The sequence below is a fragment of the Podarcis erhardii genome (genome assembly GCF_964252035.2).
Source record: "Podarcis erhardii genome assembly, chromosome: 15".
Lineage (NCBI taxonomy): Eukaryota > Metazoa > Chordata > Lepidosauria > Squamata > Lacertidae > Podarcis > Podarcis erhardii.
In genome coordinates this window covers 33116938-33143374 of record NC_138505.1, presented here as the reverse complement: position 1 = coordinate 33143374, position 26437 = coordinate 33116938, and the positions used below count along the sequence as shown (strand labels likewise).

General features: G+C 43.7%; 1 protein-coding gene across 10 annotated transcripts in view; it reads left to right on the top strand.

The window, feature by feature from the left end:
* FBRSL1 (fibrosin like 1) overlaps window positions 1-24950 on the top strand; it is a 791131-nt gene extending 766181 nt beyond the window's left edge. For 6 of the 10 annotated variants that reach the window (XM_081842687.1, XM_081842694.1, XM_081842686.1 and 3 more), the window contains 9 exons: window positions 4652-4723; window positions 5459-5497; window positions 6962-7033; window positions 7358-7441; window positions 10012-10144; window positions 14932-15015; window positions 17655-17738; window positions 20225-20453; window positions 22608-24950. In XM_081842687.1, coding sequence (XP_081698813.1) covers window positions 4652-4723; window positions 5459-5497; window positions 6962-7033; window positions 7358-7441; window positions 10012-10144; window positions 14932-15015; window positions 17655-17738; window positions 20225-20453; window positions 22608-23844 — 2034 coding nt within the window. In that variant the 3' untranslated portion in view covers window positions 23845-24950. The remainder of the gene's footprint in view (window positions 1-4651; window positions 4724-5458; window positions 5498-6961; window positions 7034-7357; window positions 7442-10011; window positions 10145-14931; window positions 15016-17654; window positions 17739-20224; window positions 20454-22607) is intronic. The other 4 variants (XM_081842690.1, XM_081842692.1, XM_081842685.1 and 1 more) reach the window with 3 other exon arrangements.
* Window positions 24951-26437: the final 1487 nt, after the last annotated feature.

Genomic DNA, 26437 nt, shown 5'->3' with positions numbered 1-26437 from the left:
TGGGCTGCTTCACAGCCTGATTGCACGGTTCTTTGCTCCAGATTGCTGTTTTCTGCTTGATTTCATCATTAGATGCACACCAGCAATACAGAGTGGGCCTAGGGATTTCTTGCAATTTCATGTAAGCCACTATTTAGAAGGAAGGAATTTGACCAGAAAAACCACCCTCTTCACACCTCATAAAATTGGTCCAAGACAACCACTGTTTTCCATATTCTTCTGCAACGTGCTCCAGCCGTTGTGAGACTCCATTTTATGAGCACAGTCCAGATAAGATGAGTGGGTCCCCAATCCCCACCCCAGTATTATTGCCAGGTTTGAAGGGCCCTGGTCAAGGTGCCGCCCGTGAGGCTACCTTCCCCTCTTGCCACCCTGTCCAGTTCATTTTCTCTTTCCACCCCCCATGCACCCTTGCACGGACATAGCCAGGATTTCTGTTGGGGGGGGCGAAGCTTTGTTTTTTGGGGGGGGCAGAATCTCAATTAGTTAAGTATTTCTATTTATGTACTTGATTTAGGGTTATGTCCATGCACCCTGGTCTTTCTGCTCCCCTGCCCCATGCCACCTTGGTCACTCCACTCCCCCCACTACCTGTGCTGCCTTATTGCTCTGCTCTTCTCTCATTTCTCTCCCGTGTGGTCACTCCACCAGAGTGGCTTGTGTTTTCTTGTTTGCCTAAATGTGCATTAAGATGCCTTGGTTGGTTCAGTTTTGAACTGAAATGGTGGGATACTGGTGTTCTTAAATAGATGGAACTCTGACAGCCTTTTAGGGCTTTTATCTAGTCAGTTTGAGTTCCCCCACCCCACCCCAGTTCCCAACAACCAGAGGCAGCTGGTTGTATGAATGTAGTCAGTGGATAAATTATTTCTGAACAATTCTGTACCATAGGGATGGGGGATCTTTTATTGGCCTGAGGGCCACATTCCCTCATGGGTACCCTTCAGAGTGGGGAGCATGTATCAACTGTGAGTGGGGCCAGAGGCAAAAGTCAGACAAATAAGAAATGTAACACCGGCCTTTGGGTGGAAGGCTGCATTCTCGGTTCAAAGACATATCCCAACTAGGCAAAAGCACCCAAGGAGGACACAGAGCAGGGCAGTCAGTGACATGGCCTGGGGGAAGTCCCAAAGGCCAGCAAAAGCTGTGTTTGGCCCCAAGGTTGTAGGATCCTCACCCCCTGCTGTATTGTGTGTACAGGAGATGCATAGCAACAAAATTGGCTAGTCTTCTCTAACAGCACACGAACCTTCCCCAAGGGGGAAAGCAGTCCCCCAGATTTACAACATTGTGTTGCTATATTTGACTGAATGGGGAGCATGTGGACGCACCTAAATTATCCACAACTTGCAGCGATAATGATTCATCTCCTTGGAGAAAAGATAAAGCTGAAATCCACACAAATCATCCTAACCTTTTTCTTCTCAAACTTTCCTCTTCCTCCCATGTGGCTGCCTTAAGCCCTAGATCATCATGACAGACGCATTCGGTGGCTGACCGTGGCATAATGAATTCTGTCCTCCTTGCCCTGTGAAGCAAGGAGTTTGTTTTTGTTTCCCTCCCCACTTCTCATGTCACTTCCCCGAGGCCTCATATGTAAATCCCCACCACATGAATCCAACCTGACTGCAAACTTCTTAGCTACTTTCCCAAAGGCCATTTCTCATGAGCTAAGAACTTGAAAAGGTCAAAAGTATTCAATTTACTTTGCCGAAGGAAGCATTTCCATCTGTCTTCAGGGGGACAGAAGGACCAAAGGGCACTCTATCACTCACACTATTAATGTGATGTGACCTTAAAATGCATCATAGCTGTTATTTTTGCCTCCCTACCCATCAGTTCACAAAAGGGGCCTGACAGCCCTTCCGCTCATGGGAGAATCTCCCCCACCCTCTCCTTTGCACACACAACTCAGGATTCTTTCGTTGCATCCTTTTGTTCTTTTTCTTTCAACTTTTAAAACCATCCTTGACCTCTCATACTTAAGTTACAGAAGTATGTTTGCAGGTTGCTCCTTAAGCCTCCTTGTTTGAAATCTGACAGCAATTTGGCCTGTTTAATTGGTTAACTGCCTAGCTAGGGAATTAGCCAAACTTTCTGCACTCATCTTGAAGAACAACAGGTGCAGTGCCATGGGAAGGAAAAGACTGATTGCTGGCTCAGAGCCCCATTCCCTCCAACAAGCCAAGACAGGGCTCTCCTGGGACCGATCACACCAAGTTGGAGGTATAACCTCAGGGCTTGGTTAACTACTGTGCAGAATTGCACCCCAGGCAAAAAATTAAAAAGACACCTTTTGGTGTTCTATCCAATCATACACTATACTATGATTTCTGGTTTTCCTATTTCCTCATAGATTTACAGGCCGTTTTTTTATTAAAAAAAACAACCTAGTTTCAAAACAACAGCCTTTAAACATGCACAGTTGCATCCATAAACAGCTATTGCTCCTGCTAAAATAATAGAGGAAATTAGCAAGGTTCCAAGGCGAATGGACGTACAAGCTCAGTGGTGCAATTTCACATGTATAAAAGGCAAATGTGTCTTCAGTGAAGGAGGGGCAGCATTGTTGCTAGGAAGAGAAGAATGCACAAGAATATGTGCGCTCATCTCCCTTTAATGAGGCAAAATATTTTTTGCACAAAGAAGCCAGAAAGTGTAGCACACACCATGACTTAGATGTAGAACGGGCTCCGCCACCCAAAGCTGACAGCTAAAATAAATCATTTTAAAAAATTATATTTATGTCCAAAAGAGCAAAAAAAAAAAAAAGCAAAATGAATGTGGCTGCTTCTAAGGGTCTATAGCAGGGGTGGGGAACTTCTAGTCTGGGGCCAGATGCAGCCTTCCTAGGACTGTACCTCTGTGCAACCCTAGGCCACAAACCCCTCACCCAAACTCTCAGGCCTCCTGCTTACCTGGATGAGAGGTGGGGTGGGGTGTAGAAACCCCTAACTTTTGTACATTTGGAACTGTACAAAGCAAAGATTTGCATTGGTTGCTCAACCAGCTTTTTGCCTCTGCCCCCCCCTTTAGCATCTGACCCCCAGAAGGTGGCACACGAGGGGAATGCAGCCTGCAGACTAATAAAGGTTTCACATCCCTGGTTTCTAGCCAGTGGCTATATGGTAACTGAGGGAAGAGCACTGAATGTTGCACAAATTACCGTGAGGCAGCTGCTTGGGGGGTTATGAAAGGGCAGCAAATTGCTATTTACTTTTATTATTGTTCTTGTATTGATACCACCAGGGAGGGGGAAAGGAGCTTGAGAGATGTTCAGCCTCGGCTGCCTAAATATCTTAACTGACCTTGGTTACTGCACTCCTTGACTGTTCTGGGGGTGCTTTTTGCTGTTCCGCCTGAGGCAGCAAATTGCTTCCGTTCAATCCTGCAGAGTATGATGGGTCCCTATCCCGTGATGAACCTATTCAGAAGTCAACTTTCAGAACGTTGGGGACACAGACACACAAAGCATTTACCATCGTACGCTCTGTTTCCACTTTTCTACCATATTTCCAAGATCTCTACAGTCATGAGCACTGAAAGCTTTTACAATTGGGATTCTCAGGATAAAGCCTATGCACCCAATTAAACATGCCAGGGGGTGAGAACGCCTCTCATCCCCACCTTGGTCAGAACAGGATCTGTCCCTAGCTCTGCCACTTACTGAGCAAGTCATATCATTTTTTGTGAGCACCTCATTCCGCAACAAGGGACGCAGGTGACGCTGTGGTCCAAACCACTGAGCCTCTTGGGCTTGACCATCAGAAGGTCGGCGGTTCGAATCCCTGCGAGGGGGTGAGCTCCCGTTGCTCGGTCCCAGCTCCTGCCAACCTAGCAACTCAAAAGCACGCCAAAAAGTGCAAGCAGATAAATAGGTACTGCTCTGGTGGGAAGGTAAACGGCGTTTCCATGTGCTGCTCTGGTTCTGGTGTTCTGGTGCACCAGAAGCGGCTTAGTCATGCTGGCCACATGACCCGGAAAAACTGTCTGAGGACAAATGCCAGCTCCCTTGGCCTGTAAAGCAAGATGAGCGCTGCAAACCCAGTCATCTTTGACTGGACTTAACTGTCATGGGTCCTTTACCTTTTACATTCTGCAACAACACAGAGTGAATTAAAAGCAGCCCTACATTCATCCAGTTCAGGAGCCACTCGCTTATTTATGTAGTGACAGCAACTAGGCAGCCAAAGGAGTTAGTACAACACATGTCCTATATCCCAACCCCATAAGAAGTCTGGCTGCAGAATTCAGAACCAGCTAAAGTTTCCACGTCTCTTCAGAGGCAATCCCACAGGCTGTTAACAATAATCCGAACAACAGTCAACTAAAGCATGAATCACAGTGGCTAGGCTGGGAGGTTCCAGAAAAGGACAGAGCCCGCGAACCCATTTTGCTTGTGCGAAGGTGCTCCTGGCTACAACAGAGGCCTAAAAATCCAGGCCTAAGGCTTAGGTCCACGAGCACCAAATAGCAAGTATGATTTCTCATAGGGCGTTTAACTGAAACCCTTCCTACAAAAACATACTAAGCTACCATACTAAACTTAACAAACTTTGCATATTTACAAGCTTTATGTTTTAACAGGGTCGCATTAAATCATGGCTGGAGCAGTGGAACTTTTATTTATTGTCTTCTCCTTTCATTGCAGACTTCAAATCCTATTGACGTAGCGAGTAGGCCTGGAGCGGTACACCATACTCTTCTGCAAAAGACGCCAGGGGTATGTAAAGCACGTGAAACCTCTGTCTTTGTCTGATTCCAACTAAAGGTTCAGCCCTCTAAAAATCAAACATAATGTATATTTTTCCTGCAGAAAAAGAGAGGAAAAATGGCACAACCTTTGGCTGTGCTATTGCTTCCCAGACTCGGGTTTTCCTCAGTAGAAGACTTAAAAATGGGAAATGTTATCATTATGTAAACAAAAAACCGTTTGTTATATTATTGCTGTTGTTTCTTTTTAAAAAAAAAAAAAAAAAAAGCAAGATGGAGAAAGAACTGGATCCTCAGATCTGGTTAGCAGACCCGAATTTTAAGTTAATGGGTAAATAGCTGAACCGACTGGACCACATAAATTTATGTTTTGAGTCTTGCTTGTTCTCAAACTGAATAGGGGGTTCACCAAATGTGTTGCACCTGCACTATTCCAGTGCAAGCAGTCATGCAAACTATTGTGCCAGTTTGGATGGCTTCAAGTAGTTGACTTTGAACTTGAAAGAATCCACATTCTTACTTGCTAGCTGCTTTTATAAAGGCATGTTTCCATCAGTGCTAAGACTGCAGGGCACCCTTTGGCACTTTCTAACTTGGTGCAAATTAGTGGAAGGAGGTTTTCCTCTGTGACAATTCTCCTCTGATTTATTTTCTGTTTATTGTCATCTATTCTCTCAAATTAAATTCCTTTTCCTCTGTATGACTGAATTTCCAAGACTGATCTGTTTTTCCACATTTTCCTTAGGTGTCTGACCCCTATCGGGCTCCAGTACGAGTAAGTAAGGTTTGTCAGGGATTTTTTTTAATCTACCTTTTCTTAAAATATAATTTGTGTAAATGTAAAAATGTACATGCATGTGACATAAATCTGTCTTGGCACTTCCTTTGAAGTTGATTAAATAATACTCTTGATTCGTACCTTGCATTCACTTTCTGCTTCAACTTTCCAAGTTAGCCCAAATTCTACAGTAGGAAAAGCTAGATTCTGCTACCTGCATAAATTATGTAAATGAAGCATTTGCAGTGCTAAACAAATTTTCATGATTTCAATCACACCGTTTCTTAGAGCCTGCAATCCAAAGGAGGCTTCTCCTTCATGAATTAAGGATGAAAAAATCAATGCATGTGCAATCCTCTGGATTGTGGGAAGAATAAAATATGGTTCTCCCGACTCGAGCTTCTTTATATGTTTATTTTATATATTTATCAGGCCTATCCATGCTCTTTCCTCTTACTTAATAAAGGGATCTTCCATTGAGAGTGAAGAAGAGATAGTGATTAGTCATCATGGCTGTACCTCTGAACACAAGTTCCAGGGGGGACAACAGTGACAGACAGTTACTGCCTTCATGTCCTGCTCCTGAAAATAGATGGTGAACTAAATTAACTTTGGCCTGATCCAGGAGGGCTCTTCTTATTCATGCACCATGGTTTTACCATGGTTTTTATACTCTCCCCCCGCCCCTTAAATTCAACAGATCAGCAATGGTGTGATTGCCCTTCATAAGTAGGAGCCTGTTTTTCAAAGGCCTGAGAATAACAAAATGCTTTACCTGTCTCCTAAGGGAGGCAAATACTGGGGGGGGGCGGGGGGTTGTAAATGAAGCCCATAGGGGCACCTAACCTAAAAAGTCCCTGTACCTTGAGGATGCTAATCTTGCATCCAAAACACACATGATATCCTGAGCAGGCTTCACTAACAGATCTTTGAACAGGGTGGGATTGCATCATATGATCTGATGCTCTCCAAGCTCCACAAAAGAGGAATTTGTTACAAGTAATCTTCCCTCACATGAAAACAATACTGCATATTTCCAAATTATACAAACCAAATCAATATCCAGCACTGTGAATGACTAGTCATTTTAATTATTAGATTCTATTAAATTTCAAAAAAAATCACATATACACTCCAAAACATAATTTTTCTTTGATTTTTTTGACTTCCCCACCCGTTTTCCGTGGTGCTTCTCCCCCTTGATGCACTCAATCTTCTCTCTCTTATATCATGACCACCGTACAATCTCATTCCTTCTGTTGCTCATAGTTCAAATCCTGCTCACGAATTTATCATACTACAATATTTCTTTAAATACTCCCAAAAAAAAAAAGGCTTCCATTCTTCCACAAAACAATCATGAATGACTAGTCTCTTTTTGTGAGCTGAGTATTGTCAAGGGGGAAAAATGGCTCCAGATTGCTGGTATTTTAAGTTAAACCTCCATTTTTAAAATCCATTTGCTTGCAGAAGCCTGGCAAGTGGTGTGCTGTTCACGTACAGATTGCCTGGCAGATCTACCATCACCAGCAGAAGATAAAGGTAAATGAGCATATTTATTCAGAGATGATGAGTCTTTCGGCTGCCATGATGTGTTCCCACTGCTACTCCCACCTGATAAATAAGTAGCTTCTCACAGTGTAGCTTTTGTTTGTAAGGTGTGAAATTAATTAAGCCTTTCTGTCTTTTAACATCTATCGTAGAGCTGTAATTGGTTGTGCTTGTCTGGTGGGGCAGGGCAGACTGGTAGCAAAACGAGTCAAAGGTATAAAATATGCAACCGAAAGGAGATCAGCTGGGAGGCTTGTGGGGACGGTGGGGGCGTACGAAGCACGCATGTTTAATATCATTTCCCTTCTGCACTAGTACCTCCTGTGGAATATGGAGTGTTATCCTGTTCAGAGTGAAATGAGCGGTACGGTGAAGGACATTTTACAAAACATAGAGCAGGCGAGTAGAATGACAGTCATTGTGTCAGAGGTGCTTGGGGTTTTTTATTTTGCGGTATTGTGTGGAGGGGAGGGATGGGGGGAGACTGGAACTGGAGAGGTGAGAATGTTAGGGATAGATGGTTCACCTTTGCCCAAGCAATTCGTCTAAAGCCCTTAGAATCTGGCACTTGGAAGAGTCCAGATGTCAGTTTTCAAGGCACTTAAGTCTTGAGTGATCTCAGTGATGCTAAAGCCACTTCTCACGGGGGGTTTTATTGAGTCAGACGGGAGTTAAATTCCACACGGAGACCCAAAGTGTGCTAGCTAGCACATCTTTTACAATATGCATCAATAAGCGCAATCGAAGCCATAGACATTTCATTACCATGTTGCAGAATTTTGGTGAAGCTCCTGGGAGGCAGTTATGAATATTTCGGGTGATATAGGGGAGGCAGAAGTAGTGTCCATGCAAATGGGGAAGTCCATTAGCAGGAATTGTTAAGAGGATGTTCTTAGCTTCTAACAGAAGAAACTAAACAATAGATCGGCCACAACACTACCTGTGCTTCAAAATCTTGGTTTAGCAACAACCACGGATACAAATGCTTAACACTCTGTGGTCAATTAATTTCTGCAGAAGTTTTACAAGGCACGTGTATTTGGGAGTTGCAGAACCACAGGATCCTAGATGCCTTGAATAGATGCTTTGATTTAAGAGCCAAATTATTTGTTTTTATGCCCCTCTCTTCATTATCATCACCACAACCACCTTGTGCTTTGCTCATTAATCCATCACAGGTATTTACTGCCATAGCTAAGTAACTAGTGTCAGGGGAAAAGGCAGAAATGTGGCCATTCCACAACGTGTTACAGAAGTGGCAAGTATCCCTTCATTTTAATAGAGCTGGACTGCACACGTTAATCAGGTTCAATGAGTATACCGTTATTTTAAGCAGAAACCATTTAAGAGCCACACACTTTGGTAGCAACTAATAAGTCTGGAAATGGCTCAATCTGCTTTTCTAACAACCTTCCATACTTCAATATTACCTGCTTTACAGTCTTGCTGGAGTGGTTAAGGTACACTAGCTTTTATATATTAAGGGAGTGTCGGAACCAATATGTTCAGCAGCCAGAGTCATAACTCAGTGCCCAACCATTTCGTTTGCATGGTTGAGGTGCCACAGCTTGACTTCCTGATAGCTGTAGCTACATGCTGTCAGGTGGCTGGGCTGAGCAAGACCCCCACCTGAGGCTCTTTAATAGTAGATACCTTACTATGCTGAGTTTGTGTAAGATAGTTCTTAGTATCAAACATAGTTTTGCTTGACAGTCTGGGTGGAACTAGACATTACAGGCAATGTGCAGCGGATGTCAAAAACAGTGGCTCTGTGGCTCCTTCTCCCTGCCGCCTCCCCAATTAACGAATAATAAAAATTGTATGACAGGATAATCATCGTGCTGGGAGTTTCCCCACCCTTGTAAAGAACAGTCAGTGGAGTGAGGGGGAATCGAAGTGAAATGTCATCAGTTCATGTTTTTTGTTTTCCTACCCCAGGGGTAGCCAGTGTGGTGCCCTCCAGAAGCTGTGAACTGGAGCTCCCATTGTCTCTTTCCATTGGCTATGCTGTCTGAGGCCGATGGGAGTTGGAGAACAGCAACATCAGGAGGGAACCATATTGATTACCCCTGCCTTTCACATAACCAGGAGAGGAAGAAGAGAGGTTGCACTGCTCCTTTTCGTTTATTATTCCATTACTTATGCTCTCTGCGGTCATGGAATATATGCCATCCTTTCATAGGTCATTTATAGCTGTTATCTCTTATGAGGAAAGTATGAAGCTTCTGCTTAACCTCCAAGGATACACTTGAGTGTCCTCCTAACAAATGGGCACGGTTTTCGCACACTTTGTCCTAGGCTAGTTTTTATCAGCATGCAAAAGAAAGCTCCGTCCTCAAAGCATATTGAAATAAACGGGGCTGTGTAGCACTCTGAATGCAGGGAGCAGATTCTTTCCTCATCCTCTTCCTTTTCCATGAGTCTTTCATGCTGCGCTTTCTTTGCCCCAGGAAAGGGATAGCCTCCACAAACCTCTGTCTTTTTCCGTCTCTCTCTGTGAACTGAACTGATGCAACCAAGCATGCGACTCTTGTCATCCAACTCTTTGAGGGTTAGTTCTGTCTGCAGCTTTCAGCCTGTGGAATATGTTTGTGCCGGGCTGAGGCTGCAGACTGATCCGAGGGGCGCACGACTCACTCAGCATATCACATTGCATTCTCCTGCTGAGTTAATGCCATGGGGCTAAGAGCTCATTTCAGAACTTATTCATGGAGGAGGAGGAGGAGGCAGGCAGGCAGGCAGGCAGCTGAGAAGCTGTGGAGTGAAATGGCCTCATAGAGGCTACTGTCAGAGCATGACTCTCAGTATGAGACCACAGATGCTGCCATCACTCTGGCTAACTCTCCCTGGCGGTGCTAACGCAGGCGTGAAGTATGAGCCCTTTTACTGCTTTCCTCCCCCCCTCCCCTTTTCTCTGTAGTAAAGGAAAGAAAAATGTATGATGAGATTTTTTTTGTATCCTTTGACAGCAAATGCAACTGGATCCCCACAAGCTAGAGATAGGTGGGAAACTTGACCTGTTCAGCAGACCTCCTGCCCCTGGTGTGTTCCCAGGGTTCCATTATCCTCAAGATCTCGCCCGGCCACTCTTTTCCACCACAGGTGAGGAGGAATGAGTGTTGAATAAGTATGGACATATGCGTTTAATTGTTCCCTTCCCCTCCCTTTTATTCTGTGCAAAATTTAGTAATCATTAATACGTGTGCAGACATGGTCAGAAAACTTTCTTCCTCTTAAGACCACTAGTTTTATAAACATTGAAGCCTTGAGGCCGAAACGCCCAATCACCCAAATGGCCTGTGCAGACTCAGGTTTGGCTGGATCCTTTCCTACTTCACAAATCAAAGTAATTCTCTCACACACATTGTACCTAAAATAAGAATAAATGGCATACAAACTTAAAACAGACACTGTCTCAATGAATTCTGAATATTGTCTGGCATAGATTGTTAATTTCTTCCAGAAGCCTAAATTAGTAAACATATTTTCAGATGGCTATGAGAAGACAATATGGAGGATGCCCATTCGTATCTCCAGTGAGAAGGGATTTCCACAATTGGGGTGCTCTGACAGAGAAATAGATCTATTAAGGCTTCAGCTCTATGCACACGTCTTGGGAAATAAGCTCCACTGAATACAGTCAGGCTTACATTTGAGTAAACATGTATAGGGTTGCAGAGCATAGGCAACAGATTAAAGGACGCCTTTATTTCAGTCCCAGATAAATGACCCAACCCACCTGTGAGTATATTAATTACAAGAGGGATTGGACTGTAAATCTCAATAAAGTTGGTTATCGGAGGAGAGCAGGATGAACAAACATTGTGACTCTTATAGAGAAATGAATAAATCTTTTACTTTACAGTATCTAAGGCTTTCTAGTCACTTTATGGAACAAGAGTATAGTTGGGGTGAATCATGGTTTCTGCTGTATTGCCTTGTTACTGAAAAAGACTTAAGTTATCTTAGGCCCACCTGGCTTTGGGATGAATGTTCAGCTGCCTGGCAGACATTATATTTAATAACTCCCCGACAGCCCACAATATTGTCCCTGGCTTTCTCCAAAGGATTTCTTTCTTTTTCTTTTTCTTTTTAATTCTTATTATTATCAGCCCCATGTAGTCAAGTTTGTAAGCTGTCTCATTTGAAGAAATCTCCCATCCGTTATACACCTTCTGAAATCCTACAGGATTAGAGAGATGACAGCCTCCATTCGTCTCAAAGCAGTCGAGCAGGTTGCTATGTTTATAGATAACACCTCATCCCGCTAGCCATGGCAGCTTTTCTCTCTGGAGTTTCCTTAACTCGTTTTCTGGTTGCTTAGAGCCAATTCACTCGATCACTTTTCAGTCATTTCATGGTGAGCCAGTGGTTTCCACATCATGTTCCTAGGAACCCAGAGGTTCATCAGAATGCTTATCAAGAGCACATTCCTAACTGTCTTCCCCTGCAACACACAGCCACTGGAAAAGCTTGGGTATATTCTAGGGCAGACAGCTTAAATCTGTTTGTAACCAAAACTGGCTCCAATTTGAGGGAACTCTTGGCAAACCTAGACCAACCTTCTCCTTTTCACTAATGAAACCCACTTGCTCCTGAGCAGACAGTAGAGTCTAGATATCCTAAAATGTCTCACGCTGCTAGAGACTGCCTCTCTAGAATATGAGCTTGCATGCTTGGCCAATAACGGACACCAACCTTGGTGTGTATCCATTTCAGGCATTGTACTGAATGCACAAAAAATGATATTCACACCTCTGGTGTGCAGACACAGCTGTGCAGAATCTCCTGCAAGAATAACAAAAATGCAAGTTATCAAGTCTGGAGACTTTCTTGAGACAGAGACAGATAGAAATTGGATTACATGTTCTGTTCTAAGTGGGAACCAGAAGTCCTGCTTCTACCTGAAAACAAACGTGAAACAATCCAAGGTGATTAATCATGGAGTTCAACTTTATGTGTTCTATCTCCACTGATTACTAGGGCTAAGCTGTGTTGGCTATCTCTGCTTTTTTAGCTATTGCTTTTCTTCTGCCTTTTAGCTCCAAACTTGGGGGCTGATTCACAGATGCATATACATCACTTGACTATTCAGTAGTGGATTACCCTAAATTAAAAATGCGGTCACAGGAAATTACCCTATACCAAGTTAGACTGTCTAGTTCTCCAGGATTTCAGACTGGGTTTCCCAGCCATACCTGGAGATGTCAGGGATTGAATCTCTGGCATTCTGCATGCAAAGCAAGTGCTGTACTGCTGAACTACAGCTTTCACACATACATGTAATCACTTGGTGGAGAATCACAAGAGGGGAAGAGTGCTGTTGCACTCAGATCCTGCTTTCGGACTTTCCGTGGGCATATGGTTGGCCACTCTGAGAACAGGATGCTTGGAGTACATTTGCAAGTGGCCCAATCCAGCAGGCTCTAGGCCTATTGTAATTAAAAGAAGCAAACGAAACTGAAATAGTCACCTGACCTTCCTTCCCTTTCCCACTCCAAAATTTAGAATGACAAGTTTCAGAGCACTCCATTTTAATCTCACGCCTACAAATCTGAATTGCCCAAAACTACACCACTTCCATCTTACTGAAATGGCTAGATACATATTTATAACTAGGTCTGTTCTGCACGTCACCATTGTTTGTAAGAGTCAAAAGGGTTTCATCCAACAAAGTTGTCCCATTCACACAACAATTTATGCTTTGCACAGTGGAGTTTCCCCTCCTTCTCCTGCCTCCCCCTCAATTCTGTTCTGACCCTCCTGAGATGGGGGGGGGGGGAGGTCCACTGCAGAAGATGAAGTGTCTGTGCAAAGAGACAACTTTGTTGAATGCTACTCCATTTCTTGCTACTTGTTCACACTTACCTGAACTGCTGCCAACGTTTGTTTTAGGAATCTCCACGAAGAGAAAGAGAAATGGAAATGACCAGAATAAATGCAGAGTACAAGATGGTAGATAAACTTCAAAAAGTTGCAAGAAGGGAGGGAGGGAGGGAGGGAGGGAGAGAGAGCGCCAAAAGATTACTGAGCATGATGTACCATTTATCATCTATGCATCCATGCTTTTTAACTTGCATATCAGATTCTGGCTAATGCTGATAAAAGGGTGCTGGTTTGACACTCCTCCTGCTGAGTTGAAATCCTGCTTCACCTCACATAGCAAAGTGCAGTGTTAGAGGAGCCGCAGAAAGGCATACCAAATATATATATATATATTCCACCTCCATTTTCCAACAGGAATAAGAGAAAAGTGCTTCCCTCTCCATTTTGAACAGCCTTCCCTTTTCCACTAATGCCTGTGCCATGATCCTGTTCATTTGAAGTCTCACCATGTGATAAATTAAGAATAATAAAACAAAACCCACATATGACCATTCCCAGTGTGAGAGCTGCCCAACTTCTCTTTTGGCCTCCTGTAAACTGCATTTTGCATGACTTCACAGTATGTACTGTAGGAATATTGTGTTTGATCTTGGAAGCATTTCCCCACATCTGCTAGATTTACACGATGGTCTTCTGGCAGCCAGGAGGGGTGTGAAAAGAGCTCCAGCACGCAGCTGACTGTGAATGGAGACAACACACTGCGTGTCGGAAAGCAGATTAATGAGTAAATGATAAGGCTAAATATAAATATACATACATATACATACACCCCATCTCCTTGATGGGGATAGATTGGAGAGAACCCAAAGTTTTTTCAGATTTGTTGGATGTTAGGTGTCGTGGGATTTTTCAAGCCCAGTAAAATTCTGCCTGGCAAACAGGAATTCTCAGCTAGTTGAGCAGGAGGAGGAAATATCACTCAACTGAGGGATGCTTAGTTGCTGGGCCCTCCAAGTCCATATTTACCCATCCCACGCCAACAGAACCTGTGCTCAGAAATGCCTTACTCTCATGATTTTTGTAACTTTCACAAAATGCTTCTTCCCTGCCCCATACTACATGAAGCATTAGCAGAAATATCATTTCTCCCAACTATTTCTCTGCAACCAAAATACCAAAAATGTAACCTGGAACCCTACGCCAGCCAGCAACCGGAGCTGATGATACTAGTAGAGTGGCTTAAAAATGGTGCTGGCAGAGAAGGAGTTTCTGCTTCAAATCACACACCAGCTACAAATTCAAAGTGGCCATAGGCAAACCCTAGGGTTGTATTCAACATAGCATTAAGGAGATTGCATTTCTGCTTGCCTGCTGGAATGATCTCCCTTCTCCTCTCAGCACACTGTTTTGGAGGTTCTCCTGATGCACTGGAACAGATTTGGGGAGCTGCACTGGCTTCCACTCACACAATGGGTTAGTTCAACATGGCCCCAAATCACCTTACCCCAATTTGTCACATGCGGATACTGGTCTACCATTGAATGCTACCGCAATGGTTGCTGTGAAAGCACTTTGAACACACGAAATCATGACATAAATGTGGTGTTGTCATGAAAGCTTCACTTCATGACATCGGCCTGGCCCCGTGTTTGTCTGTGTATGTTGCAATGGGTCTTGCGCACGCACACATACAGACACAGAAAGTGATCCAGCCTACCCAGCTAATATGCCAGTTCTTAACTTGCTGCAGCCACATTGGTGCCACTCTGCTTTCCTTTGGACCACATCAGCGAGGCCAAGGAGGAGGTCTTCTTGTCTGGGCAGCACAAGACCTCCATATCTACTGCCCAGGCTTGTGCCCTGAGGAGGTCGCTTTGGTGCCAACTTCAGGGCCTAAGGCACACTCCATTGTCTCTCAAGACAGACGCATGGCAACAGCTGACTTGGGGGTGTATCCCACGTTAGTAACACTCAAGAGTTGACCCATTAGGTACTTTTTCTTCCTGTGAGTATTCTGCTGACATTTTTAAAATACAAAGGTCTCTTCTTTCTTGCATCCACAGGTTCTGCCCACCCAACCGCCACTCCTTTCGGCCCTTCGCCTCATCACAGCAGCTTCCTGCCTACCAACCACTTGGCAGGTAGGTGTAAGTAAACGCTTTCACCTTTTATCAATAATGCTTTATGTGTGTCTTGGCTTCCTGTGCATTAGCAATGTTTTATAAAAAAAAATTGTATAGAAGCAGAGCAGGAGGTTTAGCCTCTACAATAAGGGCAATGCCTAAGCAACATTCCCCACAAGAAATCGGATGGGAGGGGGTGCTGTTTATATAAGAGAATCGGAAGAGACAGAAGTATCCTCTTAAGCTGCAATGGTTTTCAGACTGCCTTCAATATACATCTGAGAAAAGTTTCAGAGATAGCAGTTTTATGTCAAATCAGATTTATTTACCACTGGAAGATCCACCAGTGTTTCCAAGAAACCCAGAGTGGCAATTTCTGTCCTTCCAAAGCTGAAATACTTGGGTTGTGTGTCCTTTTCAACTGCAGAATCCTCCATAATAGTGTTACCAGTTATTATTTGCCAGGCAGTACAAGAGAGCCATGAGTTTTTTTCTTGGAAAAACTCAAATGTTTAAAGGACAGAAGAGAGAACAAGACGGGCATTGTATCTCCCAACAGGACATGCAGGACTGATAACAGGGATGAATCAGCTCAATTGTGCCATCTTCCAGTTTTTACAGGGCTGGCAAGGAAAAAACGAAAACATTTGAAATCACCAAAGACAAATATTAGCTGGTGCACAAATGGCTTTTTTTGTGCTCCCTAGATTGTCCCCTGGAGGTTTGCTGAAGATCAGGGTGGGCAATGCAGGGACTGTACACAAGCTCCCAGAGCGTGTTCTTCACTACACACCATGAACTAAAAACCAAAGAATTGCCTTGTCAGATTTGACCAAAAGGTCCTTTTAGCCTCTGGCCACTCAGTTATCTCTGAGAAGCTCACAAGCAGGACATGACAGGGATAGCCATATCTTATTGCTTTGTCTCCAGCATCAGGTTATCAGAGATATATTGCCTCTCAGGTTGGAGCTCCCTGTTTTTAACTCTCCTGGGCAGTAGCCATTGTTGCACCCAGTGCTATTTTTCTAGAAAAAAGAGGTGCCGGAACTCACCCTGAACACCTCCCTTGTTCTCTTATAATGGCAGTGGTGCCCACCTGAGAGGTGCCTCTGAAAAAAAGCCATGGCTGCACCCATCCTTGTATTAATTTGCCAAGTTAGAATTCTGATAATCTTCATCTTGATTTCTTTAAGACACTTTCTTGCCCTCATACTGGAAGAAGCAGATCTGAGCAAGTGATTTGAAGTTTGCTATAACGTTTTCAGTGCTGAGCAAGTCACCCATCTCTGTTATAGATAGAAACTCACACTTGTAGCTGTGTTGACTCATTCTGATTTGAGCTAGTGGCCACATTGGTAAAAACTGCTAGCCAACACATGAGCCTTTTCCAGCTGTTACCAGTATAGGGCAGGCAATGGAGTACAGTAATTAACCCACACTGCTAGACCAATTAAACTAATCTGAGTCATCCACAAATCTTCCCGGTCAGTCAGTCAGTGACCAGTCAGTCGGTTGCAGTCTCTCATGGAGTTTGCTGAGATGGTGTGAACTCAACTCCTAGATAATCCTTTACACATTATTAGAGCTATCCATTCAGGGTTCTAGGGTTGACCAAGAGGTGCGACTATATTCATGCCCATAGTATGCTGTTGTGGGGAGTGGGGGTGGTATTGGGTTTCTGTGACTCTCACTCTTGTCCATGAGTAGTGTTTTATAACTTAAAAGAGTATTTAATCAGGAGTCCAGGTCATGGTGCCATTTTTGCTAGTAACTCATTAAAAGAAGAGTATACAACTTGCATATTCTGCCTATTTGTTCTGCTAGAGCAAATAGTATGTTTTTGCCCATGGTTTCCTCTGAGGTCAAGCAGCCCTTTGCAGAGTTTTAGCAGCTCTCATCTCAGAACATGTGGGTTCCATAGGCAAAGGACAAGGAAAGCAAATAAAATATACAGTTAGATGAAAATAGCTAACACATATTTCCAGGGAATGAGGTGTCAAATTAATGCAGTAACTCTTTGATGTGGGAGTTCCTAGGTTATGTTAAATTTTAGCTTCATAGTTGGGCCTATATAGTGTAATGAAGGCTGTACTCCTAGACATGCTCACCTGGGAGCAAGTCCCTGGGGCTTGCTTTTGAGTAGATATGTATAAGATTTGTTAGCCTACATAATCCAAAGCAAAGGGGTAAAAAAAGCCACTTTATGCGTGCCTGAGTTTCTTGCATTGGCATCTCCTCCTATCTGTTTGCCACCTCCCCGCTAAAAAAATAATCACAATCACGTCAGAAATCAGCTTTCAGCTTTTCATTTTGTTGTTGCTATTCCAGGTGGATCAGGTATCAGCTTGGTAGCTGTGCCCATCAATTTTGGCTCCTGGGCTGTTAACTTTCAGCTTCCCTCTCGCTTGGCACGCACAGAGCTTAACTCCAGCACCTGTTTTGCAGAGCAAGTTCTCAAATCCCTTCTCCATTTTTAACACGCTGGGAATTTTCTGTGCAAAGAACCTTGCAGTGAGAAGGATCAGCTTAAAGTCTGGCCTAATCCTACTTGGATTCAGACCATTAAAATATATATATAAAGAGGGGGAGGGGAGAAAGGGGTGCATTTCATTCTCCAACATTCTTGGCTAAATGCCGGCTAAAAACCCTGTTTGCCTTTCCAGATCCATTTAGCAGGTCAAGCACCTTCAGCGGCCTTGGGAACTTAGGCAGCAATGCCTTTGGAGGATTAGGCAGTCATACTCTGAGTAAGTACTGGCTGGGTTCTGTAGACAAACCTCCTCTCCAGAGAAACCACATGCTCACATTGAAAGCAGCTGGTGGTAGTTTGTTTAAAATAGAGCAAAACCTTCATTTCCTAACCTCCATTCTCCTTTTGAGAACAAAACAAAACACTGCACCTAAGTGTTCCAGGTCTCTGTGGCAGGAGCTTTCCCATAATTTGTTCCCCCACCCAGTGGCAACCATACTTGGTTGCTTGCACTCTATTTCCAGAGAAAACAGGGGCCAGTAAAACCTTAATCCCCTTAATCTTCTTCGTGTGTCTCAGAGCCACTTCTCTCACTGTTTGTGAAAGGCATGGAGTCACCACAAAGAGCCCTGAAAATGCCATTTTGGAGAGAGGACATGCTAACTCTTACCATACATGCGTCATCTTCTCTTTTTTTAAGGGTTTATTCAAACACATCAAGCTCAGATCCAACAGGGAAAAAGAGCACTAAATGGGTGCTGTGACGCATTTCTCGGAGCTGAACACCTACGATCCAGGAGCACCTTGAATAACACTAGTCATTTTATTTGGAGGCAGGAAAGATTATAGACAGCTAAATTCTCCTCCTCCTCCCAGTAATCATGGTAGCCAGATGGCTTCTGCACTGGACTTTTCAGTTCTTTGAAACACCCATGTGAAGCACTGATTTTGCATCTGTTTCCCTGTTTCAGATCACAGCTAATGATTGGTGCTCATGCAGTGACTTTTTGTACTATTTATTTATTTCACAACATTTATATACCATTTGATTGTAATAAAACCTCAAAGTGGTTTTATTCACATGAATAAAAGTACAGGGGGAAAGTACATCAAGATGGGCTATTTATGTAGCTTTTTCAAGATACTTCTATGGGAAGCAATCATAGGAACATGGGAATCTGCTTATTGAAGTCCATCTATCTTAGTATTGTCTTAGTATTGACTGACAGCAGCTCTCCAGAATCTCAAGACAGGATTGTTTTTCCAGCCTGACACAGAGATGCCAAAGATTGAACCTGGGACCTTTTGTATGGGAAGCATGTGTCCTGCAACTGAGCTTAGGGCATTTCCATTGGCTAATCCAGTGCAATTTACTGCTTGATGCAATTATGTCCTGCACCAACAATTTGAGTCTTCCACCAACCCTTCAGGTGGATGTTTAGCAAAGCAGCAGGAAGAAAGCGAAATCTGCCTTCTTGTTGGCACTATGGGGTCTGCATTTAGTCACAGTCTTAAAATGGATTGTGGGAAATGACTTGTTTACGTGCTATTAGGCACTGTGTAGGTTTCGAGGTGTACTTAGGACTGCTGAGGCAAAGAAACAAGCAATGGTTGAGCCCCCATTTTTTCACACACTAAAAACCTAGTGCTACTCAGATTCATCTCCATCCTTAGGCAACATTTCTATGTTCCTTGGGAAATGGAACCTACAACTGCTGATTGCATTGAGAGCATCATACAAAGATGGGCAAGGATATTTTAATTTCAGTCTTACGTATTTATGGCCTTCAAACTGTCTCTGTGCTCCATAGAGCAAATCTGCATATTCCAAATTTAGATTGTAGTAGCACCTTGAGATACAAAGGCGATTCACTAAGCTGAACCAACCTTTCTGGACAGAGAGCCTGCTAGACTGGTATGCATTACACTGGAAGAAGGGAAGTTGGTGGGGGTGGGAAGAGTATTGTAACATGCATTGTCTCTTGCATAATGTATAAAATTGCTAGAAATTGTTGCTTTGTATTTAGTCAAAGATTCACAATGAAAAAAAATGTGAATTTTAAACAATGTTGCATTATCTTGTACGCCTTGAAAGTGGCGCTCCATTACTTTTACACCCCACAGAACTCAGTGCATTCTAGAGGTTGGTTTCAGAATTAAAAAGAGTACCCCCATTTTCTTTTTTTTAAAAAAAGTTAGCTACACGCAGAACACAGTTGCTGATGGGAGTTTTTCTAGAGGAGCATTGTTGGTGAACTAATCAGATTGACTGATTTATGCCCAAGGAGATTTGCTACATTCAAGCTCAGCCTGTTCATTCCCTAATCAAAGATCTCAACTCACTGCTTCCCACTGCAGGTGGCTGATCGTTTTTAACTAGCTGCATCCTCTTAGTTAATCTCAGTGGCTGTGGCAACAGTGCCAGTTGAGCCATGGATATCACAGCGGGGGAAACAGTGTGATTTGGGAGTCACCTCTTATCTTCAAAGCAAACGGCCTCATTACTTCCACAAAGTTACTCAGATCTGCAGTTAGCCTTTTTTCTGCAGAGACTTTAAACGGCTACTATTTCATTCCACAGTTAATTACTGTTTTTTCAGTGTCTCTCTCTCTCGCTCTTTTTATATTATCCAGCCTTGAAAGGATAACTGAGCTCATAATTGGCACTTGTGCAGAACTTATTTGGGACAAAAAGTCTTTTGTTCGAAGAGGGGCACACAAAGAGAACTAACCTAGTCTTTTCCCCTTTCCTCCGGATTCTAGGTCACAATAGCATTTTTGCTCACAAAGAAGGACCCAACGTCCAGAGCTTCAACAACCCCCATGAGCCATGGAACAGGCTCCACCGGACGCCACCATCCTTCCCAACACCTCCGCAGTGGCCAAAGCCCGGCGACTCCGAGCGAAGCTCCTCTGTGACAAATCACGACAGAGACCGGGAGTCAGAGAAGAGAGAGATATCTTCAAGTAAAGAAGACAGAGATAAGGACAGGTGAGGAGGGGAGGCCACCTACTGCAGATCGGACAGAATGAAACATACCTCTCTGTAAACGGATATGTTCCACTTAGAGTGTTATTAAGCAGAACCACGTCAGAAATCTCATATGGTGTAATTAATAGTCAGGAGCCTGAATCCAACATTTAAAGTGGTGTGGAAGCATCATGGGGTGTATAGTTCGCATTTGCCGGGGGTGCGAGGCCTGTGAGTATTCCACTTGCTGCTGGACTTCAACTCCCATCATTCCCCAGGCAGCATATCCCATGGGCATGGGAGCTGAGAGTCCAGTAACAACTGGAGGGTGGCAGGTTTCCTGTCAGTGATATACAGCAAGCTTTCCGATTGGCCAGTTCCCCTTGCTGTCATATCGATCCAAAAGGAAATGTTTGGAGAACATAATGAAAAATTGCCTGATCTACACAGTGAGCTGCTGCAGGTAAAAATCAGGCAGTCACGTGGTGAGTTATTACAATAGTTTTGCCGCCATATGCCGTAGCATGCTAACCGGCCCATAAATGGGGTGTAAAGGGAGGGGGAAAGGCATGAGGATAGGAACTGGTGGAAGAAGAGACAGGTGAGCACAACTCAGCTCCTCCTGAAAGGTTTCTGGTCAGGAGAGTGAAGGTGGCAGTCTCCTGGGTGCTGCTGCAATGTTCTCCTGCCAGGCCCTCCAGTAACTAAGGAGGGAGAGAGAGCGCTAAGATATCCTTTTATGCTCCACCTATGAAGGGAGCACCATTGGCCCAAATTGGCCCAAGGTTTATATGCCAGCCAACTTGCTTTTCATCGTTCTGATCAGGTCCCCTCCTGAAAGTCATCTGATCCCTGTGGAGCTGGGATCCCCATGCTTGTGGTGCCTGGGCTCAGCCTCCCCACTGTTCTTGCCTCCATCAACATCTGGTTGCTTCAGCAACTGGTGCCACCTTGGATACCGATTTGGCATTGCTGATACTATAGCCAACATTTGTCCCATGAGATCCATTAGGAAGCGTATGGTCAGCAGAGCCCAGACTTCCTATATGGCTTCTGAGGACTTAATTAGGCACTGCCCTTTGAGTCAACCTGTAGCAAAATCCTGGTGCTGGAACCCACTTGGCCCTGATTCACAGCATCACATAATTTGTATAGCTACCCAGTATGTGTTTTTAATGGAAATTTTGTGGGTTTCTGGGGCCCTTTTTTCCTGCAAAATGTTGGGAACTTCTCTGATTTCATAGAATTGTTAAGAGATGGAAGGGACCCCAAGGGTCATGCAGTCCAACCCACTACAATGTAAGAATCTCTTTGCCGAATGTGGGGCTCGAACCCGCAACCCATGCTTTTAATATCGTCTTAAAAGCATGAGTGTCAGTGATGTGACTGTGCCTTGATCTTTCTCAAAAGGAAGACAGCAAAACACAAAAATATTACTGGCAGAGTAAAGTTAAACAGATTTCATAATAACTCACCTGGCATATAGTTTTCATCATTCACTCTGATCACAGCAGTTGAGTTTCCTAAGGAAATTCAACTGCTGTGATCAGAGTGAATGATGAAAGTTAAATGCCAAATAAGAAAGGGTATTTGAGGATACGTAGGTAAAGTTTCTGTGGTTCACCATCTGCTTGTTCGATACAGGATGTTCATGGATTGCTGGCATCACTTGATTAGTTAGAAGGCTTTAAAAAGCTCAAGGGTCTGTAAGAATTGGATAGAAGCAGTAGCCTAAGGGTGATTGGAAAAACTTCCAGGCCCAAATAGACAAACAAATAACTATTAAATCTATCCAGAGTTGCATAGAGGACATTTTTTCCATGTTAATCTTTCTGAAAGCATCCGGTATTCAGCATTTCCAGACAATGTGACATATTGATTATTACATTAATATCCCACCTGTCCTCCAAGGTGCTCCAGGTGGCATCAGCGGTTCTCCCCCCCCCTCCTTTTATCCTCACAACAACCCTGTGAAGTAGGTTCAGTTGAGAGGTTGTGACTGGTCCGAGGTTACTTTATGAGTTTCATGGCTGAGTGGAAATTTGAACCACGGTCTGATGATGAAATGACAGATACTTTTGTTAAATAATGACGGTATTACCAAAGATGCATAAAAATAACACAAAATTGTTAGAAGACAGCAACATATTCACAATACGATATATTTTCCTGCAGGGACCTTTTGGATAAAAATAGGCATTCAAATAGATCCTCGCCAGCTTCAGCCCCAGTGACTCACCAGATTAGCAACCTCATTCGCAGCAACAGTCAGACCTCCAGTGATCTCACTAGGCAAGTTGGACTCAGTGAAAGAGAAAGGCCTAAAGAACCGGAGAGAGATATTTCTGACCGGCTGAGGGAACCTCCTCCAATTGTGGAGCACAAGATCAAAGAGAGCCGCTCCCCAGTGAAAGAACCACCAAGCCATGAAAAAAGATCCTCAGAGGACAACACAAAGCCAGTAATCCAGTCCGTATCTCCCTATAGCAAACCTGCACTGAGCGAGAGTTTAAAACTCAGCAATCTAATGAACAAGGATATTGAAAGAAAGCCAGAGCTTCCAGCAGACCTTCAGAAGATCAAGAACGATATCAAGGTCAAAGAGGAGCGCAAGGAGGACAGTGACGTGCTGGTTGTGAGCTCAGAACCGTCACAGCATTCCAGAACTGTGGAGCACCCACCACCACCTTCTTTGCATGGGTTACCATTGCCCCATACAATGGCAGCCACCATGCCCATCTCCATGGGCGCTGTCCATCAGATGAGCAATATGAATGTCCTGGATCGTAGCAGAATGATGACCCCTCTAATGGGCATGAATCCATTGCCGGGAAGGGAGCGACTGCCCCATCCTGGGTTCTCCTGGGACCCCGTGAGGGACCCGTTGCGAGATGCCTACCGGAGCTTGGACCTGCACCGTCGGATGGACTTTCAGCTCCGCGCTGATCCCATCCATAGGTTCCCCACCGCCGCTGGGTTCTATGACCATGAGCGCTCTTACCGAGACAGAGAACCCCACGACTACAACCACGAGAATCTTCTTGAAGCACGGCGTGAGCAGGAGCGACTCAGGCAAGCGGAGGAGAGAGAGAGGTTGCACTTACGGGAAGAACTTGAGCGTGCCAGGATGCATCACTTGCACTCGTCCCCTATTGAAAGCCACCTGGCCCATGTGCCATCTTTCATGCCTCATCTCAGTGGGATGCATTATCCCAGACTCAGCCCCTCGGCTGCCATGCACAATGGAATCTTGAATAGGAACCCACCAACAGCCGCTTTGAGTGCCCCGCCCCCTTTGGTACCAGCTAGTAGTACAAGACCATCCTCCCCCCGCCGGACTACGCCACTCACAAACTCTGAATCGAGAGACTATTCTCCTTCTAGGAACCCCAAAGAAGTAGAGGCACGATAGTCCCTAACAAACAAACAAACAGGATGAATTTTAAAACTCACCTGTAAATATAAAAGAGGGAGGGGGGAAAGAGACCTTTTAAAAATGCACTGCTGTAAACTTTTTTTTAACTGTAAAATTTGTAGAAATTAAGCACAGTTCCATAAATAATTGGGGAACGGGAGGGTTATAGGTTACGAACCTTCCAAGCAAATGGTTGCTGAAAATTGAAATTTAATATATAGGTCTTTATTTCTTTGTTTTGTTTTTGCTTCTGTGCTGAGTTAAAATATTACCAGGTTTGTACATTTTTTCCCAAATGTGAGAAGCATTTTTAATGGATTTGTATTTTTTGTTAAATTTTGTGGGCTCTTTATTTACATAAAGAGCTTTTTTTTTTTTAGTTTAAATTTTAATGGCCTCAGATCCTTAAGTAAATACAAAATACACACCCAGGGTTTCTGAAAGTATTATTTATGGAAATACTGTAGTTTTGTACAGTCCACTGTGAGGTTCCCGAATTGAGGCCACTCACTTTCTCTTGGTACTTTGGAACTGAAGTTACAGATATATATTAAAATAATAATAATAATAATAATAATGTACAAAATTGTTTGGTTTTGCCTTATATTATGGAGAAATGAATTTTTTTTTGACTTCTTGTTTTAAACAACAAAAAAGAAAACAATATGTAAATATTCTGTTAATATAAATGTACACCAATATTGAATTCTTAACATAGGTAGACTTTATAAAAAATGGTTTTTAGAACCACTCTCTGGTTATTTGTTAACATTATTCCAACGCATCATTGTCACTGTCTTTAAAAACAAACAACCCCAACTATGGCACAAAACCTTCAACTATGCAAAATAACTTGGAGGCAGGTCCTGGTTGATGTGAGGGTAGGCAAAAAAGCATTTACAAAACTACACACATATACCCAGAAAAACCACCCCAGATGCATTCAATGTAAGCATGCCGCTTCGTAGGAAAAGGGCGATCGTTACGGGAAGAGGAAACTTGTTCTACCGCAAAACAAACCCTACAGTGTTTATCTAAATCATAATTTCAATTTTTGTTTTGTGTGCATAACACACGGATGTTCAATAAACGTAAGGAAAAGATCCAGGTTATCTTATTACTGAAGTTTCTGCTACACAGACACAACTGATACAGCAGTATGCGACAAATCTCTTTCTCTTGGCCCCACTGCTCTCCCCTGCCAGAGAGTGGGGGAAGTGGGCTGCAGTCCTTTGTTGATGTCAGGCACGTGAGAAAGGAAGCACTCTCTCCTGTGGATCCCTATGGGTTTATAAAAATATGAGGCATTGGGGGAAAGAAGTCCAAAGGGTTAATTTAAGATACTTGACATGTTCACCTGTAGTTTGCAGTGACCATAGTCAAATGCTTGTTCCCATGTGAGTTTGGCCTTGGACGTTTGGAGTTGTGTTGCTGCTGCTTTATTTGGCCACCATTTGATTTATTATATTACTTTTCGTATGTGAATTTTGCTATGGCTCAGTTCAACGGGGCATATATAGAGTCCCTTTTTAAAAAAATAAGCTGCAGTCCCTCAAATTTTTCATTTGCTGGAAAAGCAGAGCAGGGAGATGGAACCCCCAAGTGGAAAACTTTAGACTTTGCTTAGAAGGGCTCTGCACAGATTTGGATCAGAGAAGGAAAGTACCGTACATATGCAGCCCCTACTTGTATTTACACCAGACCAGACCCCTCATCCTGCTAAGGATATATATGGGCATTGTGCCCCTTCCTTCCTTCCTTCCTTCCTTCCTTCCTTCCTTCCTTCCATCCATCCAAAAATATATATATCCAGTATTCACATTTTTATATTCTGGGTTTCTGCTTTCTAGTTAATTCAAACATCTGCTGATGTTTTCTTCTCTTGACTCTGTATTTCCTTTCCTTTCCTTCCTCCCTACCCCCACCCGGCAAATATCCTTTTCCCTGCCTTGTAATTTTAAACATTTGGTTTCTTTGTAGATCATTGAAGATAAATACAACATTGATTTTGGATGAAAAAGGTAGTTAAGTGTTTGTGTGTCAGATCTAGTCAGAGCGACTGCCGGGAGGGAGAGGGAGAGTAAATGGTTTATTGATGAACGTGCTCAGCCTATTAACGCCACTAAACCTTTGGCGAATTTGGACCGTTAAAGAGTCATGTGGCTCAGCTGAGCATCTGCTGGTTCTTCGCTTGCAGTCTCCCTGGTTCAAAGATGCTCATGGCCCATGTTGCATGTGGGAGAGTCGTGGAATCTGGGCAGAGTTTTGTGTGCTACATGATGTACCACGCTGAACGGGGGGGGGGGGGAGGCACAAAAACCATGTATCTGTCCCCGTTCACCTAAGCACAAGTTTCCAATGAACAACTGGTTTGGGGGGGGGAGAGGGCAATTAATCTTAAGTTCCCTCCACCCCAAAAAATTAGACACAACCAGACTGTATGGACTTCCAGCTGCTGACCCCCTCCTAAAGGACACCTGTTATGCAGGAGTGTGGGGTGAGAGTTAACTTGTCCTACAATTCCATTTGGTCTAATTTGTGAAGTAGATAAAATTGGGAGGAGGTGTAGCAAGAGACAGACACTAACAGC